The 20972-nt window shown below is 36.5% G+C and overlaps 1 protein-coding gene across 3 annotated transcripts in view; it reads left to right on the top strand.

Moving 5' to 3' along the window:
• The window catches only part of LOC134752808 (PTB domain-containing adapter protein ced-6), a 115161-nt gene extending 99782 nt beyond the window's left edge, over nucleotides 1-15379 (top strand). For all 3 annotated transcript variants that reach the window (XM_063688546.1, XM_063688545.1, XM_063688547.1), the window contains exons 3-11: nucleotides 4764-4928; nucleotides 8347-8564; nucleotides 9138-9240; nucleotides 10140-10317; nucleotides 10643-10760; nucleotides 11437-11522; nucleotides 11893-11979; nucleotides 12870-13279; nucleotides 14243-15379. In XM_063688546.1, the coding sequence (XP_063544616.1) occupies nucleotides 4764-4928; nucleotides 8347-8564; nucleotides 9138-9240; nucleotides 10140-10317; nucleotides 10643-10760; nucleotides 11437-11522; nucleotides 11893-11979; nucleotides 12870-13279; nucleotides 14243-14320 (1443 nt within the window). In that variant the 3' untranslated portion in view covers nucleotides 14321-15379. The remainder of the gene's footprint in view (nucleotides 1-4763; nucleotides 4929-8346; nucleotides 8565-9137; nucleotides 9241-10139; nucleotides 10318-10642; nucleotides 10761-11436; nucleotides 11523-11892; nucleotides 11980-12869; nucleotides 13280-14242) is intronic.
• The last annotated feature ends 5593 nt before the right edge of the window (nucleotides 15380-20972 follow it).

The raw sequence follows: 20972 nt of genomic DNA, 5'->3' as shown, positions 1-20972 counted from the left end.
GATCCAAAACCATATGACAATGCAGTTCTCATATATCTCTGCGATAAGGTTCGAAATTGCCAGTTATATTATGGACGACACACAAACATCTGATAAGGCACAATAAATCTAATTTAACTTGATACGTCTCCGCCCCTCGTAACTGGAGCTTTGATAAACAATTAATTAATTATAGGTTGTTTATTTATAGCTAATATTTTGAAATAAATAAATAGAAATAGAAATAGCTAAGGTCGTAGGTCGTAGGGCGTTCAACCAGGCACTTACAGGGTCATCATTATCAGATATAAATTATAAAAGTCTGATTTTTAAACAAAATTTATGAGATGCCATCGAATCCCGGAGGCTAGTAGGCGCTCGAATTGGAATATTAATTATTATATTTATTTGCCATAATCTTTTTTTGTGCCAATTGTCGAATCGGCAATTCAGTTTGTCGAGGACCCCGTAGCGGTGATTCTGATAAACACACAAACAAATGCCCTTACCGGAATTCGAACCCAGGATCTCTACCTTCGTAGGTAGACCTTCGTAGACATACTTCGTAGACTACCGACAGTACCGACTTGGCTAGGAGGCTGCTTGCCCTGAATACTGATGTGCCGTCGGAAATGAGGGCTACCGTTTTTGTGCTCACCAGTTGGCGCCACTGTAGGTGTAGGTCCAAAAAAATAGATCTCAAAATAATTTTATGCTTATTTTTGTAAAATCAATACGTTCTAATATACACAAAGGTATTTTAACGTCTAAATGTGCCATTGTTTCAACCTATTTAATTTTGCATATATTTAAGTTGGCACTTTTTTTAAACCACTAACATTTATTGAGCTATATCTACTGATTACCATGATATAGAATCCATTAGATCAAAGATTTGCCACAATTATGAATAAGGAGTGAAAATTCCCGATAGAAAAACTTCTATGCATTTGACATTTTGAAAGACCTCCATCTACACTAGCGCCCCTAGCGGTGAAATTGAAGTCCTGATTTTCTAAAATTGCGAAATTTCTACATGGTAAAATTTTGGAAATTTTATATATTTTTGTATGGGAATCGAAATTGTCCATTTCCAAAATGATAGTGTTCTTTGTTTCCTGTGAAATTTTCCTGAAATTTCCGAGAACTTTTCGAACTTTTTGCAAAACTTTTCACAACTTGTACCTACATCTGTAGCGTTGACTGACCTTATGTGTCTTGTTTCGCGACGGAAGGAACACAATTTGGGAACCGCGGAACCCAGCACCAAACTGTAGATTACGAGTATAAGACAATGGTAGCACGAAACGGTCATTATTCGTGCAATTAACTCATTAACATACAAACACAAGGCCCTGGGGTGGAATTTGTACTTTATAAATTTGATTTTGGTTTGATATAGTTACGTTAGACTAACAGCAACACTTAGGCTCTGTTTTTATATCCGAGATAAAAAATAATAATTTTTTTGGGCAAACTTTTATTTGCAATTAGTTATTTTTTATTTGTTTTCGTTTGTTACCTATTTACATAGTGTTTTAAGAGTTGTAAGTGTTTTGTGTTGTGTGTTTTATGACATGGATAAATGATCCATAAACAAACATACATATACATACATATGATAAACGATTTTATATGCACGGAGCGCGCAAGATGCATCACATCAAAATGAGATTTCAATAATTAGAATGCCGTCTCGGGTCGTGTGAATACTGTGAATCTCGTGCATGATGGACTTAATTATGTAATGCATTGTGTTGTGATGGCATAACGCTACGTTCTGAGAGAATTTTATAAAAGCACGACCTATAAAAAATATAAAATAATATTCCCAAACTTTGCTTCTCTAAATGGCATTTTTAATAAGATTTGAAACTAGGCTTAGTTTTCATAAGACGAATAGGTGGAGGAATATTGTTCCAACACCTGGTTGTGAAATACCGAAAACTGTGCTTCCAGGAGCCATCGTCTGGTAGATTGTAATATAAAATTTAATAAAAATGCTATCTATGAAACATGTCAAATTATAAAATTTTGTTTTTATTTGTTGAGGCGCTAGTTCCACGAATTAATAAACTAGTGGATGTGAAATGACTCCTATTTAGTATGAAAACCAGTGTCGCTAAACTCACACATTCATAGCCACGTTAAAATACGTCACACACTTACAAAATTGCTCTGATTCGTAGCAACTTTCCATACCAAAAAGTTATTACCGGTGGACATTTCTCGAACGAATATCAACTGTAGGCTACATGAGTGACGGTTTAAAATATAATGTCAAAGCTATATGACATACGACTCTTTCATTATCTCATTCATCTCACAAAAGCTCGCTCAACGTTCACCTAATACAACTACTCAACACCAGATGGCGTTATTTATATAATTTTAAAATCACTTACTTATTACAGGCGAGAAAAGGGCTAAAAAACCAGTATAAGTAAGGTCTAATTACGCATGGTTTGTTACGGATCTCACGGTCACGTTACACTGGTGTTTTCGAGACCTCTACACGCCTGCGAGTAGCTAACCGTTGGAACTTCTTTCCATTCGACGATATAGGGAGGGGACAGTGTAATCGGAGTGTTTTATCGATATTTGTGTGTTCAGTTAGGTATTGATATTTCATTACCGTATGTTTTAACACATTTAGATGATACTTTATTTATGATTATAATATAGGTAGTGATAACCGTGATTGTATGAAAAATAATATGTAGTACAGTACAACAAATATCTAACTAGAAATTTGTTTCTTATTAATTGACCAACTAGGTTGTTAATGTGAACATTAAATATATCTTAAAGTCAAACAGATAAAATCATAGTTCTTTAAAGGTCTATTAACTCGGTATTGCTGATATTTTGTGATCACAAATCTGCAATTACTTACATAGGTAAGTATTCGTCTTTAACAATATATTTACTTGTAGCAGCATTTAAGGCCAATCTAGACGGGACAACCTGATTAAATTGTCAAATTAATTGTATGGTGTGAAAGCATACATGAAACTGGCTCATCGATCCCACTTGATTTGATTGTAAGATTGTGACCTATCAAATCAGGAAGGGGGGCGGCAAAATTCCAATATTTGACGCTAGTTTGCGTGGTACGGAACACTTTTTATTAATTAAGTGAGCCCGAATGTCACTAATAATTACTAAATTAGTAACTAAGTTTTAGGCGTGTGGACGCTAGATGAGATGTATGGCAATTTTATCCCCAGAAATCTTTCTCTAAGAAATGCTCCTAGCAAATGGTGCTATATTTTTGCGGAAACTAATTTTCTTGCCCAGTAGCATTGATCCATTTATTTTTAATATCGGCATCTTGTGGTAACCTACAATAATTAATAATAAAGAAATAGAAAATATAAAACGTTTATTCATGGCACATTGCATGCATTGTACGCATAAGTGCATTAAGTACCTAGTCTAATAATATTAACGATGAAAATATGATGGGTGTAAAAAACAAAAACGTATGTAAAGGAATACGAAGGTTTGAAAGGTTGCCATGAAATGACCCCGACTTAACTTAGTGCTTGATGACCAGAGCTGCCATATTTACTAAGACATTGATTATCCCAAATAATAATTAGAAACGTGTCTAAAATAATAATTTATTACCGAACTACCAAACATCAAACTTGAAATATCGTAACTTTAACTTTATCGATATAAATATCGACATTGCGCAGCATCTGAGTAGCGAAGTTATTTGACATTTAGGATAGCGAATATTCCAGATAAACGTAAAGAATAGTGACAAAGGATTGTGAACTCTAAGTTCTAACTGATAAAATATAGATTTACTTAACGAACCTTCGTAAATAATGCAAAAGAAACAGATTTTTCGTATTTATCGGATTATATTTAAATAAATAACCACCGGTGATAGGAAATACCTCCACGTGAAAGATTTTTTAAACCGCTGTGATTTCTGCAGCTTAATACTGCACAATACGGCATTTTAAATTTAATTATCAATTTTTGTTAGACGAGCGTACGTACGACGTGAATGTCATTCGAGCATTCAGTTTACACAACAACTGAGCATAGTCTGTGCATAAAGTGAGTCGGTCGCTACTAACTGTCGGATAGACGGGAACGCCCACTTGCCATCTCCATCCTACTCCGTGGCTAGTTCGATTCCTGACCTGGCCTTTTAGTCATATTTCCTTTCGTATCTGACATCTACTTTAGCTTATAATAGTTATAACAAATATCATAGGTATTTCCTTACTATGCTCCTTTTTACAAGCTTTTATTTAACTTACAATTTTTGTACGATGTATGTTCGGGACAAATCGTGCAAGCCAAATTAGACCCACTTTCCATTATTCGATTGATCTGAAACTTCACATACATATGTAAGTTGGGTGACAATGCAATAGTATGTTACCATCGAGCTGATCTGATGATGGACACAGGAGATGGCCATAGGAACTCTGTGATAGCACAACATAACCTAATTGTGTTTGGGTTTGTTAGAATTGTTATTAGTTATCTGTTGAAAGAAAAATAGGTACCTACAGCTAAAAGCTTGTATCAAAAATGAAATCTGACAAAAAAGTTCTTGTTTTTATTAGTTACCCCGACTCCCAAGCGTGTCAACCCCCAGCAATTTAAAACGAGACCGAAGGCCGAGCTGCGGCAGTGCAGTGCTTCCAAGCGTTCTTGTTTTTATTAGTTACCTTGAAACTGCGGAAAAATAAGCCTTGTTTAAGCTCCCTGCATATTTGTTTTTCAAACTCTAAGCCCCCACTTTACCATTCCAGTTCCTCGGCTGCACCACAGTCGACCAGCCCAAAGGCATCGAGGTGGTGAAGGAGGCCATCAAGAAATTGCAGTTCACTCAGCAGCTCAAGAAGTCGGAGACCAAGGATGCCGCTAAGTGCAGGAAGGTGGAGATCACCATCTCCGTCGACGGAGTTGCCATACAGGTATTACCGGTTTTTAGGAAATCACTAGCGTCGGTGTCACATCACTATGACCTGAAGAAGTTATGGGGGGTTTTCAGACAAAAGTGTGCCATTTAATTTTTATGACATAATTATCAACGTTTGGGTTATTTCGACTCACAAGGATTTATTGAATAAAAAAAAAAGTGTTCCCTGTTTTTCATGCAATTTTTTTGATACAGTTTTGTTTTTTAAATGAATAGTCTTTTGATACTAAATCGAAATAAACCAATAATTGTTATTTTTGCGAAATAAAAGACGACTGAATTAAGTAAGAGGTATATCAAGGCTTTTAGATGTATGTAGCCCAACTTGTGCCCTAGCACAAGTCAAGTAGGGCCATGATGGACCTATCCACCATGGCCCTACTTACAACACTGAACTGACATATATCACAGTCAAGGTTGCGTAAGCGCTCGCGAAAAGTGAAAATAGTTGCCATATTCGTTCGCGTTTGCGTGAGGCAAATAATAAAACTATTATCCAATAGCATTGAGTAAATGTTGGTTATTCATAGAATGCGAGCGTGAGATTTTATGGAAACTGCTAGTTAAGGTTTTACGCTAGATCTAATTATTAGCGACCAAGGATACTTTGGCCGACATTTTACAAAATGTAAAAAGCGTTCAAACTTTTGATTAATTTTGTGCAGTACTATTAACACATAGGGCATTCAGATCTGCGAAATCGACTACACTCGCGTTCGCGGCTTCGCGCCGTGATTCGAAATTATCCCCGATACCTAAAAACTATATTTTTGTATGTCACGTCAGAAGTTCGTCATTTATGTACCGATTAGATTTTTTTATTAAATTCAGTTCTGATCCTTTTATGTCAAATGCAGTTCTGATGATGGGATACATACAGCTATTTTTGGAGGGATTTTATTTTTGGAGGGATTCTGTGCTCTGTTATTGAGGTGTACAATAAACAGTATTTGTATTCAGTCTTTAGGCAACGTGCGGACAGTAACTGAACGTCAGCGACATGATTACAGGAAGCCATTAGCTCGATGACACGAATTATCTAGTCTAGAGCCGACTAATTTGACGCTTTCCACGGCTCTATAGATAGACTAGGAAATGTGGTAAAGGCTAGGGACTATACTCTCTGTATCTTTAGGTATTTAAATAAAAGTAAACAAACAATTTGTAATATAACATTTTAAACTTTCGCGGTTTGAACACATGTTAAATCACATTTACAAACGGGTCTATCGCGAATTTATAAATTCGTTTATTCGTTCATAATTGTGATTTAATAAACAATTTGTATATTTTCGGGTAGTTATAACATTTATTGGTTAACCAACCAAATACAAAACCGCTTGGATCTGTTTTGCTTTTCACACGATAAACACAATGCATTTAGATTTTTTTGCAAAAAAAATGAGCTGAAACGGATCCGAGTCTTCTTGTTGAGTTGAAAAGAGCTCGAGCTGCTCGAGATCCGGCTTAATTATCACTACACCTTAAAAAACAATAACCCCGACAGGTCTGTCTGTGTGTATGTATGTATGTTCGCGATAAACTCAAAAACTAGGTACTAAACGGATTTTCATGCGGTTTTCACCTATCAATAGAGTGATACTTGAGGAAGGTATAGGTGTACAATTTGTTAGGGTTTTATTTAACCCGTGCGAAGCTTTTAATAGTCAAGTCTAAGTCGAGTCTTAAAGCAGGGGACTCAAAGGACTCGAGTCTTAACCAACACTTAATTTGGCAAGCCGGTAGACAATTTTATCGGCCTTGCAAATTGCAAGTCAAGACTTCAAGAGTATCAGTACGAGATTATTTATGACATTTCAAGCTTTTACATTACATTTTATGTTTAAGGTAAAGTATTATTTGTTCCCACATGATACCTACTTATTGATCTCATTGGGATGCTATTGACATGGTGGCATTATGCAAGTTATGTCAGTCAAGTGGCAGTTAGTTTAATGAGACCGTTACGTTCGAGCTTGGTAGAATATCTATTGCTGTTTATCTGGTAATGTAAATATCTTATTCAGCTTTAAAGCAAATAGTCGTATATTGATTTAAACTAATACGATTTTCACTCATAATTTTAAAACTAACACGGGACTTAATCGTGTAAAAACTTACGTTTTTTATGGCCTGACGTTTCCAACGTGACACAGGCAGACTGGCCAGGAATTGTATCAACATCTTGCTGTGCGGGTTTTGCGAACTACCCGCACTTGATCTTGATTATTAACTTGTACGCTAGGGTTGTCACTTTGCCTACACACAACTTTGGTGTCGAGTTGCCGCGTACCACTACGGAACGGACGCCTGCTCGCGCTTGTGCCACCTAGCGGTCATATCTGTCGCAATAGACGCGTTTTGTTAGAGAGTGAACTTTCTGTACCTAGTACTATTATTTATTCTTTGCGATAGGCTGGTATCGTTGCAAAAAGCCAAGTGAGATTATAACAATCTCAATAACTCCTCCAAACAGTCTGAGCCGCAATTGCCGCAAAGTGACATTGTAACAACGACAATAATTTCTTCGAGAGTGGTTAGTGAGCTGACTGCGTTTGGACAATTGAGTGATGTACCACAGCCGTACTCTATTATCGGTTTTCTACTCGGGCGGCCACGCTCAGCTGGTCATAAATCATGGTTCACGGCACTAGCGACGTCCGGTTCACTTTCCAATGGCAAGGCCGCTCTCTATTGTCTAGACTTGACGAGTGGATTGGATTGACCCTGACAAAGAAACTAAATGTTTCATGCTACACTATCTCTCAGGCCCTATTTCTCGTGTACCCTGCCTTCTCTTACTCTCCCTGATGGCATAGCCTGTTGACAGAAACGCCAATCGCACTTAAATAATATAAAATCCAAAGTTACTTAAATGCGTAAGCGTAAATATGTGCTTCTTAACTTTCCGATGTATACATGAAAGACGCGAACGAGTTAAACATATAAAAAAGTGTAGCTGCTATCTTGTAACGTTTAGAAAAACCAAACCTTTTTATCTTTAGTTTAAACCTTCTTACCTAAATGATTTTTACGCCAGACCCTAATCTGTTAAATAAAAGCCATTGTTTCTTTTATGCGAGCACGTGGCATTAGTGTCTGAGCGTGACACGCGCTCAAAAAAACAATGGCCTCGCGCTTAGACACAATGGCCACACGCTCCCAAAAAAAATTGCTTTTGTTCAACAGAATAATAGGGTCTTTGGCGTAAAAATCATTTGAGAAGATTCAAACTATAACTACGATTGCTGTTGCACATAATTTATGTAAAATTCGGACTAGACTGGATTAAGTGGCGTAAAAATCTCACTGTCGATGTCGCGTGGCTTGTAACCACATTTCTTAATAACCGTTCACCGCGTACGTAAATAATAACAAATTTTAAAAAGAAATATATATTTCCTTATTTCCAGGAGCCACGCTCAAACAACATAATGTACCAGTTCCCGTTACACCGGATATCCTACTGCGCGGACGACAAAGGAGCGAAGAAGTATTTCTCCTTCATCGCGAAGAACGGCGGCGAAGCGAATGGGCACGTTGAGAAGCATGAGTGCTTCGTGTTCATTTCTACGAAGTTGGCTTCGGAGATCACGCTTACTATAGGACAGGCGTTTGATTTGGCGTATAGGTATGTAATAGATCAACGTCTAGCCGTTATTCAAGCCTCGCTTAATTTGGAAATACGTCGAAGCAAATAAGTACTTCTTCATCATCGCGAAACGAACGGGCATATCGAGAAGTATTTATATTCTACGAAATTTGTTCCACAAATAACGAGTCTATTAAATATTATTATTACTCTATAACTAGGTATTAAACATGCGTTCGATTTTTTTTATTCTAAACATAGACTAAATTAATCTACTAAATGCTGTTACACTTTCCTAACTTAGATGAGTAAATAATAAGGGATGTTACATTTAGGTGCTTCCCACACCTTACTTAATTCAGTAGGGAACTGCCGACAGGGACACAGTATACGTTAGGCACGGTAGAGATAGAATTGCCGCGTCCCTGTCGTCAGTTACTAAACTAAGTAACGTGTGTGAAGCACTTTGGGAGGGTATAACAAGGCTTTAATAGAATACGTACATCAACAACATCATTGACGTCTTTATAGTGATGTACCTATAGAAGAAGTAAATACTCTAAATACCGGTTTTTAAACATTTGATTTGTAATTACCGTTTTTCGTTTCCAGGCGATTCATGAATGACAATGGCAAATATATCGAGATGCAGAAGCTGTCGCTGCAGAACAAGAAGTTGGAGTTACAGATGAACACGTACAAAAATCGTTTACAAGTAAGAATAACCTTAAAATTTTCATAACAAAACTTCTATGAGGCACAGCCATATCTAATATATTCCAACCGGTTACACTCGTATTTTTCGAAAAACCAGGTACATTTAAAACAGTATGAACAGGGGTCCCCAAACTAGGCATAGCCTGTATCTTGGGCGACCAGTTAGTGAATTAAAAACTAGATTGAAAAAAAAAAAAGAAAGTATGTCTAAAGATGAAGATAGGTGCTAGTGCTAATAACCTTAGCTACTAGGGATTTACGTTGGTCAGTCTGTCGGTCAAGTCTCTTACGGCTAAGTGTCTATACCTATAGGTTAAATGTCTAATTATGTAACATAGAGTACCACTACATATGGACAGAAATTGAGGCTTATGGCCGCGATATTTAAAGCATTATACAATTATACAATTTAGAGCATTATACAATGTTTCCTTTCTCCATACAAGTGCGCTGTAGCGTCACTGCACTATCTCCTCAGTCTTATTATAATCGATAGTTAGCAACCAGTCACAAATAACTCGCTTTGCCTGTGAAACAGGGAGGTCCTTGATGTAACAGTGTTTTAGTATTGAATTGTACACTGATGTTTTTAATTATTTACACATTATATATCTTTGTCTAAATACCCACAACAGTATCCTTTTTGAGCTTACTGTGGGTGGATTTACTAGGTCGATTTGTGAAAGATAGTTCCATTCTATTTATTTGTTTATTTACCTTATCCCTCTAACGGGCAAGACAGAAAAAGCCTTAATTCAAGCCTCATCGCCAATCTATAGTCCTAAAAATTCCGTACAACAAAAAATAATGTTATATGATGGTCTTATTTTAGACCTTTTCTCTATAGTGTTAAACTTTTGTCTTTATTTACACTAAGCTCCCAAATCGCATTTTCAGGAGCTATCAAAGATTACTTACAAAGACGACCTATCAGCGTACCTCGCGCGCAACAATCTGTCAGACATCGCCGAGTTCAAGGCGCCAGTTGACTTGGACAAGCAGATCGCGTCACTCACGCTGGCCAATGGATTCAGCGCTATGAATGGTACTAAGACTCCAGAGAGAAATAGCAACGGTTAGTATTAAAAAAATACATTTAAGGTCGTTGTTTTCAACAGGCAGACAAACAACATACCAGTACAAGATGTAGTTTAGTATAGCGGTTAATTAGGCTAAAAAGAAACTAAGTGCCACTTTTAAAGTAGAGTAAAGGTAAGGGAAGTCTGGGCCGGAAGACCAAAGGGCCTAGTCAAGTGATAATCATTTATAGTTGACACCAATTGAAACTTAAATAATCTATAGAAATGATCATCTGTTATTCCAAATGTGCCAAAATGTGATAGATAATATTGAGCCGAATACTGCTACTCAATCGTAATTTTTTTTGCTTTTATTTCCAGGCCAAGACGCGCTGTCGCACAACTCGTCCACAGACACGTTCAACTCCACCAACGACAACAACCTGCTGCTGTCGACGCCGCCGCCACAACACAATGGAAAGACGAACTTCAGCACTGGGTGAGCTACCGGTATATTGCCGGTTTTTTGAACACTAGTGTCGTTTCTCCTTGTTTCTATGATGACTCGTTAAAGTCGTGAAAACTTCCCTGACTAGATTTATTTTGTAAAAGCGCCTTATCCTGTAAACGTGTAAAAAATTAAAAATCTTATTCATTTATTTAATCGTATGGCCAAACAATAGATGTCTTTTAAGGTATTATAGAGGTACCATAGTATAGAGAGGAAATGGTAGAGCCGGAAAATGACCGAACGAGATGCTCTTATGGAGCTTTAAGTCCTTGTCACAGTCTCACATTTTTTTTATTCCGCACCGTAAATTTAATATGGTTTATGGTGGGCATCAAATAACCCGACCAAATTACGTAGGTTGCTTTTGGTATGTTGTCAGGAATGTTAAAACATGTTTTTAATTTTGTCGTATTGCGTATGTTCTATTCACGGGCGCAAGCGTATAGGCTATAGCACATCTATAGAAAATATACTAGATCTATGTGTGGTATAGAATTTAGTTCCCTTTAGAGTGGATTTTATAATTTATGATTATGTTTTTTTTTTACTTCTAGACAACAAATTAGATTCGTGAGAAAAGAAATCCAAATAACCGTTGTGTTATAGGTAGTTAAACAAAACAATTAATAAAATATAATGACCCTACTTTTGCATCACATTTCAGCAAGCTCCTGAGCGATCTGTCGGGCAAAAACCCAGTCGTCGGCACCAAATTGGAAGGCCTACTGCTCAACTCTGACTCGGACAGTGGTAAGTAATAATATCCTCCTAAGTCCCAATGTCCTTTTAAAAGGACAAAATCAAATCGAATAAAATAGTGAAATTAAAGAAGCTTTGAAATTCAAAACTGCAAAAATGACTGGGACTTAAGTAGGAGGATACTGTAGGGTCTGTAGGTACCTAATTTCAGTAAGTATTTACTGCACTTATACACAATTAAATTAAATTAAAGAGTTTGAACAAATCGAAAAGAAGACGCGAAAGGCTAAAGAGTGTTTGAAGGAAAACTACCAAAACGTACCATTTAATAAGTATCCTGATGGATCGCTTTGTTAAATGCTTAAGTTACTTGTACATCCTAATAAGTTCTGGAAACCATGAAATATTTGATTTGTTACAGATTTCGACCCACGCGCGTTCGAGGCGGAAACCACCCCACGCTACTCTACGCCGCCCGACCAAGGCGTCACCACCACACCACCGCTGCGTAAGTACACCAACAGTTATATAGTCCTCCTCATCAATTTCGATGACGGCGACCTCAGCAATTATGGATTACGCCTATTATGGGCTCGAATGTGGCTGGCCAGGCCGAACTTGGTCTTAAAGACTCTACTGCAGGTGCTACAATAGAGTTGGCCAGACGCGTTATACGTATACGCGTACGAGGGCTTTGGTCTCTCTTTACGTTGTTGGCGTTTGACATCTAAGATATTGAGGCGGTTTTCCTCAAACGATTTGATGCGGTTAAAGATGGTAGACCGCCAAGATGACCTGTCTGTAGCAAGCTCCTCCCAACGCTCAGGATGTTGCAAGCGTTCAGGTGTCTTTTTAGCACGTCCTTATAACGCAGATGCTGACCGCCGTGCTTCCGCTTGCCTTCCACGAATTAAATGCAATTAAATGCACTAACAGTTAAATGCAGTATATTATCGCGACATTGTGAATGTTAGCTATGTGCGAGATGCGTGAAGGGTGAATTAAAACCACCACGCTCATCATGACATTAATGTGACTTTTATAGGTTTTCTTGCTAATAGTCTCATTGCCGCCAGGCAGGCGCCACTGTCGCGCTGACAGCTAATACCTAAGTTGACGATGGCGACGCTCATATTAAATCATATTGATCGTCGACAGTTACAACTTATAAGAGTTCCGTGCTCGCCTTGGTCTTGGTTGATTGTCAATTCATTTGATAAAGCTTATTCCAAATCTTAAGTTCTAGTTCTGTCTTTTGTAGTGTAATTCTCGAAACGCCTTCACCGACACAGTTTGCGATGGACTCTAATTGAAAATTAACTGTCTTGTAATAATTGCATTGTGGTGTTCATTATTATTTAAAAGTTTAAAATTATAATTTTATTTTATTTGTTTCAGTGGCGCCTCCACCAAAAGCGTCGAAACGCCAGAACACGCCCCAACAGCCCTCCCCGCAGCACCCTCAAACCCCCCAAACCCCCGTACAAAACGGCAGCGACCTCTTCGGCTCCACCCCCTTCGCCGTCTCCAACCAATACACCCCTCAACTAACCTCACCCTTCGCCACCACAAAAACCAACCAACCCAACTACGACATTTCCGATTTTAACCTCCAAACATCGGTTTTTAACAACACTTCGTTCACAAACGGCCTGAGCGGGTACGACCCTATCGAGCAGAAGAACAATATCTTCGGCAATGGCTACGGCACCGCATTCAATGGCTTCGGCAATCTCAGTGAGAAGCAGACGGTCGAGCTTGACAGCAACTTCAACGGGTTCTTAGATAAAACTATTTCGGAGATGAAGGTTATTGTTTAATTTTTCTATTCTAGTTTACACTATAGAAGACAGTCCGTTTAGTGTTTAGTTAGATATACCGAACATTAAGTGTGCATCACGAAATGGACAAAACTCAGCATTATGCTTACTATTAATTTATTTAAATTTTAATGAAACCAGCGCTGTTCTTAAGTAGCCCATTCGGTGATGCCACGATATTAACACATAAATATTTCTACATATTAAAACATTACAAAAATAAATAATATTCATGAAAAATATAGACAAGATACAGATACATTGAGAAAACAGAAAAAACAGCCGCATAGAATTAGTTTGTAGTGCCGATAGTAAATTTGTTTGGTTGCGGTTTAAGTTATACGTTATCTAGGCACTGCCACGATGTTTTTTATTAGCAGTTGACCTAAACTAACGTCAGCAACAATGCCATTATCCAGGAATTAGTTTAGTAACTTACTGCTTTATCTCTTACCTTCCCATGAAATGGGTTTTTTTAGATTCTTCATAATGGCATCTTTTTTTTTTTCCATGCAATTCTGGGCTTAATACAGAAGACTCCATTTTAGGAATGATAGAGTAGATTAGAAATAAAATGATTAGGTTGTTTTATAAAAGAATATTTAGTATTTTAATTTGTTTTCTACAGCTCTGCGAATGGTGAGTTGTAGCTATAACGTTATTTTATTTTATTTCTTTGCATTCAATTAATATCAAGTATTTTAATAGAATTCTTGCACTTTAAATTCTAACCACTGTTAGAAACACACCACTATTACAAATAAAATCTATACTATTCTACATATCACTATATGTAGAATAGTATAGATTTTATTTGTATTAATTGTACATTTCATTTACAATTAGAATCGCTATCATCACAAAAATGCCCCACTGCTAGGCGTACCTTTGTAATTATGAGAAAATATTGGATTATTCGTTAGTTTCTTACTGATTTTTTTTTGTTCCCAGGATGGGTTCAGCAGAGGGATCACCTTTGGAAACGATGATTTTTCAATAGACAACTTTGACCCATTGAAGAAGAATTGAGTTTTACCGTTAAGAAATAAATAAAATAGATGAAATTATAGTTAATGAAAATATTGCTTTCATCCACACACTAAATGTAATTAATGCAAGATTACAATAAAAAAATATTAATTTTATTCTATAAGCGTTGCGTGGATTTAAACAATGTTTGCAAATTGTACGAAATTTTATAGTTCTGTATTGCCATGTTATGGTATAAATTTATCTTCTTTCATTGTAATTGGCAACAATATTATAAATTTCTATTAAATCCTATTTAATATAATTCTTATATCAGTTAATATATTTTCTAAAAAAGAATCTCAAAAAACCGGTAATGTATCTTCAAGACATTGCTTTGTTTATAAAAATTTTTAGGTATACATTTTGGTGATATATTTTAGATTGTACGCGGATATATACGCTCAATGTCATTCCAAAAGTGCCTTACATTACGATAACTCAAGTAATTAATTATACAAATAATTATTAACATTTTCTCTTGATTCGTAACGCGTGGTTTCACCAATAAATTTTGAATTAAAATATATTTTGGTAGAAATTGATGCTTTAGATGTGAAGTCAGTATTGTAAATTGATGGTAAGTTTCAAAATTACCCAGTTCGAATTAAATTTGAAGATCGCCTCAAATTATTCTGTGATAATTCTTTTCAAAGTTGAGGGACTTCAAAATGTATATTATATATTTAAAATCGTCCAAACATGACTGAATTTTATTGGAGGGAATTATATCATCGCTTGTAACCAGATGTAAATAAATAATATTATTTTAGGGTCGTTTATATACATTTTATTAGTGTACGGATGACATTGTAGCTTTTAAGGGTCAACATTCCATGAACTTTTAAAATGATATTGAATTATGTTACTATTTTTACTCCTGATTATTTACAAAATATATTAATTAATAGTTGTATATAATGTGCCCGTAATAAACTGTTGTATCGCCTTGTCTCGTTAGTAGAATATTATCTTAAGTACCTATTGTTTACACTAATGTAATGTTAAGGCCAAAAGAATACATATTGTGTATTTTTAATAATAAAATTTACATTTATATTATTATGTTTCATTGTTTATTTCATAAAATTATACAAAGTAGTAGGACCAAACCTTTCTCAAGTATTGAACATGTATTGAACAAAAAATAGTGTGACAGTTAAGTTATCTTCTCTCTGGCAGTGGCAAGACGTGAGCAAAGCGGCCTGTCGCGACAAACACATGAAAGAAAAGGATCTCGCAATGCGAGTGTGCCCACGGCTAGATTAGTTCACGTTACGTCACTGCTCACGGGCCTCTACGTTCAAAGGACGCGATGACGACTGGCGTCCTACACATATACATTTAAGCCAAAATTAAGACTGACAATTTAACAAAATTCAATTTAAGCTAGCAATTTTTTAGTGGGGTGGCAACAGTCAAAGGTTTGCATAGATGGCGCCATCATAGCTTGCCCCTTTCTCTAATTGTTTTATGAGACTTGGCTTAAAGGGCATCCAACCATAAAATTTAAAAAAACCGCGACGCGAGTGTGGATTCGATTTCGCAGATCTGCGACGCTCACTCACACTCGCGTCCGAGGCTTTGCGCCACGATTCGCGCACGAGTGTGGAGCGGGCTTAGGGATTGACAGGGCAAGCTATGCTGGCGCTATCATGGCGCTATCTGTAAAATATTTCGACCGGCCAACCCCATTAACCTCCAATGGAAGAAATCAAATCATGCAAGAGACGCTATTTTTGTCGGAAATTTGCGGCCACGTTCCCGGCTTGATTCGAAATTAATAACCCGTTTAAATATGTGAAGTGAAGTCCCTCACATGTCCTCATTACAGTGTTATACCGATATGTTTTATTGATATAAATTGCATAGATTTTCAAAGTAAAATCCCGATTTCTAGCTAAAACTATAACCAGTGTTGACTAAAAAACCGGAACGAGAAACAACTAACTACATCACTACAACTGTCACGCGCATTCGCATTGTATTGTATTTGACACTGTCGGTGTCGGAAAGAAGCGAACTTTCGCGACACATATTTTACTCTTGTTTTCTTATAAAACGGCAGTGGCAGTGAAAAATATGCTTTCCCTATAATCTTAACCAGTTTATGTAGTATACCGTCACAGTATTAGAGGGAAATATCTCAGTATTAGAGCAAAATGGTGGACTTAAGTGGGGGTCAAGATGGCCCGTTGGAACACGCATTTTCTAACTCCGTTTTCATCATTCCTGGGCTTGTTGTGATTAGTTTAACAGGTATTAAATACTTCTTTAGTACTTTATAGCCATAATTATATGCGACATCGAGATTATCGGCATGTAAATGGTAATTTTCAATTTGCTCGCAAGGCATATCAATTGTTTGAAACATTAGCGTTTGCGTACGAGATTTCTATGTTAATACGTAAAAAATTGGTTCTTTAGTCACGCATGGATTAGCTAACGTGCCATTTATGTGTTAATCGATTTGTTTGTCATACTTTACGCCTTGTATTTTATTAAATTGCATTTTATTCATGTGCCCACAACTTACTTAGGGCGGCCAACTTCACGGACACATGGAAAAAGCTGGAAGAGGCCTATACCTGAGGGTTCTGGTAAAATTTAGGTTTAATCTTAGGTTAAGTTACAAATCCTTTATATGTTAACCAAAAATAAATAGCTTTTTTTTATTATTTAACGGTATACTAAAAAAAATATATAGGTACATTTTCCGCTACGGCAGAGGTGTCAATGATGTTGTGTCAAAAATATCCATAAGTATATTCAATGCATAAATATTTTTATTTAATGTTTTAGATAAATATTTCATTATTTTTTAATTAGTATTAAATGGAATGTGGGTCATGCGAGAATCTTAAGGCTATTTATAGGACATTCTTTATCAACGTTCAAATGCGGCACTGAAGTATAAAACCTGGGACTGTTCGTAGAATCCGCGACGGTTGGAAAACTTGTTTTCGGAGCTCCGGGGCGAGGTACATCTTTAATGCTTGTCCTGCCTCGCTTAAACTCATTTACCCAAAGTCAAACGTAGGTAAAATCCTTTCATGGATTTGTTTCGCAGTTGCCTTCCAAAAAAAAAACTGAATAACTCCAATTTTTCCATTTTTGTTTGAACTACTGTTAAATGTCAAATAGCTGCCAAAAATGACATGACGCCACAGATTAAATATTCCATGTTTTTACGGTATTTTTTTTATATTTGTGAGTGACTTCCACCTCACTGCTTTAGGTAGTCTAGTAGTATTCCTTTGTACGGGCGATGAGAAAAATTGGTCTCATGTATTGGTTTTTTCATAGAGGTTTTTTTTTTAATGTTAATTGTAATAACTTCGTTTTTATACTAGAGGTTTTTTAGTAATATGCTGAGTATCCTATTGTAATTCTCAGTATTTCATTGCAATATTTGTCATATATTTGTATAAAATGACTAGTAAAATATGCAATCTACAAACTAACCTATATTGTTTACTCTATACATGCTCATACGAAAACACTCAAAGGTGATATATTATTGGCCGGTACTGTATGTCTTATAAATTATAAATTAAATGCCTTGATCGTTATATCAACCAATAATATATCCATAGTTATATCAAAGATAGATATAACTCCGTAATAGATGGATACAGTCTAAGGAAAAAACGTGCCTCGGAAACCAAGAAAATTTGATTCTCGCACAGATGGCGCCACTACCTTTGGCCTACTCTCGAATAGATGGCGTTGACGGTTTTGTTTGTTATTTTACAATTTTAACGCATATCAGTGAAAGAACATGGGTCAAAATTATATAAAAATAATTAATGCAAATAAAAAAAAACATTTATCCATATATAAATACATTTTATGGTATTTTTATACATCTTCATATTTAGTTTTAATAGATGGCAGTGAATTTACTGTGACTACAAAATTTACTATGACAGTACCGCTCTATCCTATTATATCCTCTTTGGATGTAATATTCGCTACTGGCTCTTTACAGATCAAACATTAAACACTTGTGGCAACTTGGCTTAATAATTATTATCAAAAATAATGACCCAAGTTATAAGATGAGGCGTAATACTATTATGTTCTTTACTAATCAATTTGCAGGCATTTTCTATTGTTTATTTTTTATTTACTCAATAAAAAATACACAGCAATATTCAGTAAACATATTTTTTTCGCCAAAATGCATATCAATTTGCTGGCGAACGGTAGCACTCAACATTCTTCCTTAATCTACTGTGGAAGGTGTAGGTACTAACATGCAGCTACACACTTACCCGACCAGTCGTTGGGCCTTATCTCATAGCAATAAGGTTCAAAACTGGTCAGAGAACTGTGACACCGATGAAATATTTGTTTTAATTCAAGTAACATACTTAAAATACAATCTTATATCTGGTGTATCTTAAAAACGAAAAGCAAGTTAACATGACGCTAATCTGTTTTTGTGTACCTGTCTATTAAAAGCATAAATGACAATAGGCTACAACAATTTGTTTGCCATTTCTCATAACCAAACATGTTGCGCATACGCCAACATTGTTGGTGCAAGCTGTCAAATTAACCTTTTTTTTAAACTGGCTTTTACTCCCTGCAATTTTGCACAGGGTGAATTTGCCAATGTCGGTGTGACCACACGTGAGGAGAATGTGAATAAACCTTACTGGAAAACATAAACACGACACCGTACATCATAACACTTGAGTTCTTTTTGTTTAAACGGTTAAAATTATAATACTTGGGGAACTAGCATCGTGAACTTAGAACAGTTAGAACTCACAGATAGTCGAATTTAAACTGTTGTGAGACATACTAACATGAAATAATTTCACGGTTTAGACTCACTTGTTTTAGTCACTCGCGCGATATGTTTCAGAGATAGTGTTATGGAATCGCAAACGGCAGCCTACGCAGGCTGCAGTTTTGCTTATTTCAAGATCCGCTTCTTTGCCATTATGCGACAGTTTTATTCCGATGCGTTTTCGTGAAGGGACAGTGGATATCACACTGTCCCCTCACGAAAACGCATCGGAGGCCGGAGCCTTACGATCGTCCGTACGAAAACAAATGTAGACATGTAGTTTTCATCCCTTAATTTTGACATTGATGCAAATTTATAGTGTAATTTTTATCCTGAAATAAATAAATCCATCTATCTATCTATCTTATTGTCAATATAAAAATTTACATACATACATATAATTACGCCTATTTCCCGGAGGGGTAGGCAGAGATCACGGATTTCCACTTGCTACGATCCTGGCATACCTCTTTCGCTTCCTTCACTTTCATAACATTCCTCATACACGCTCGCCGGTTTAGGGTGCTCTTGACCTGACCTTTTTTTCTTCATATAAAAATTTGCTATTCCAAAATCGCTATCTCTCATACCTTAACTCGCTTACGTGGCTCCACGTTACATTTTAAACTATAGATAACTCGCCGATATCGCCATATCTGTTTACTCTGTCGTCTTGCAATTACTAAAAACAATCCTTTAATAATGGCTGACAATTTGAACCTAGAAAATCTTGAAGAGTCAGAGCTCAAAGAGTTGCTCAAAAATGGAAATCCGCAGGAGCTTAGGAAGAATTTGCTGGATATGCTGGATGATGCTGAGTTGACGGAAGAAATGAAAGAGAATTTGAGGAATATGCTGAGTGGGAATACGCCTAAAGTGTTGGGAGGCAGCGGGCCGTGGTTGGGGGTACTGTTCGCGCTTCTGATATTCTCTGTTATATGTAAGTCTAGTTCTATACTAATAAGGTTGTACCTTGTTTTGCAGAAAATTGTTTCATAGAATGTAATGTTTCACAGAATTTTCGTTTCATACAAAACATCTTTTTTCACAAAGGGTCGCGGTTCCAACCTAACCTAACCTACTTTTCTGCTAGACCTAATAGGTTCTACACAATGATCTTTTAGGTGTACCTAAAAAGTTAACGGTTTTTGAAAAAAAAGTTTCTATGAAATGAAAATTCTGCAAAACTACATTCTATGAAACAATTTTCTGTGAAAGAAGCGGACACCATAGTAATAAGTTTTACAGTAGGCCGTTGAGGGTAGGAGAGTGAGCAGAGCAGGGACATAGTGTAAACGCCATCCTGGTCGTGCTTCTGACGCTACCCTAAGGTTGCCGTCAGAGACGGTTTTTCGGATAGTGGTAGCGTCAGAAGCAAGTAGGAATAGGGTATTCTCCTACTAGTCAAATCAGTTTCTTTTTTAGAACTGTCAAAACGATTTGCTAATATGGAATTTATATGAAACATTACACAACGACGTGACGGTCAACTCGCCTACTTTTTATACTTCAATCCGATTGAGTAAATATAAATCGTTTTGAACACATATTAAATCACATTTACAATCGGGTCTATCGCGAATTTATTCAGGTAACAAAATAAATTCGCGATAGACCCGTTTGTAAATGTGATTTAATATAAATCGTGTTTAAATATAACTGCTATGAGCTATCTATGTTTTTCTATAATAATTATCTGGTTCTTTATTTCATGCATGGTGGTGCTACTTTACCGCACTAGTGCGATCACGGAGTAGGATGGAGATGGCAAGTAGGCGTTCCCGTCTATCCGACAGTTAGTAGCGACCGACTCACTTTATGCACAGACTATGCTCAGTTGTTGTGTAAACT

This window comes from Cydia strobilella, chromosome 25 (assembly GCF_947568885.1).
Source record: "Cydia strobilella chromosome 25, ilCydStro3.1, whole genome shotgun sequence".
NCBI classification, from domain to species: Eukaryota; Metazoa; Arthropoda; class Insecta; order Lepidoptera; family Tortricidae; genus Cydia; species Cydia strobilella.
Note: the sequence above shows the minus strand (reverse complement) of the source record. Positions and strands in the feature narration are given on the sequence as shown.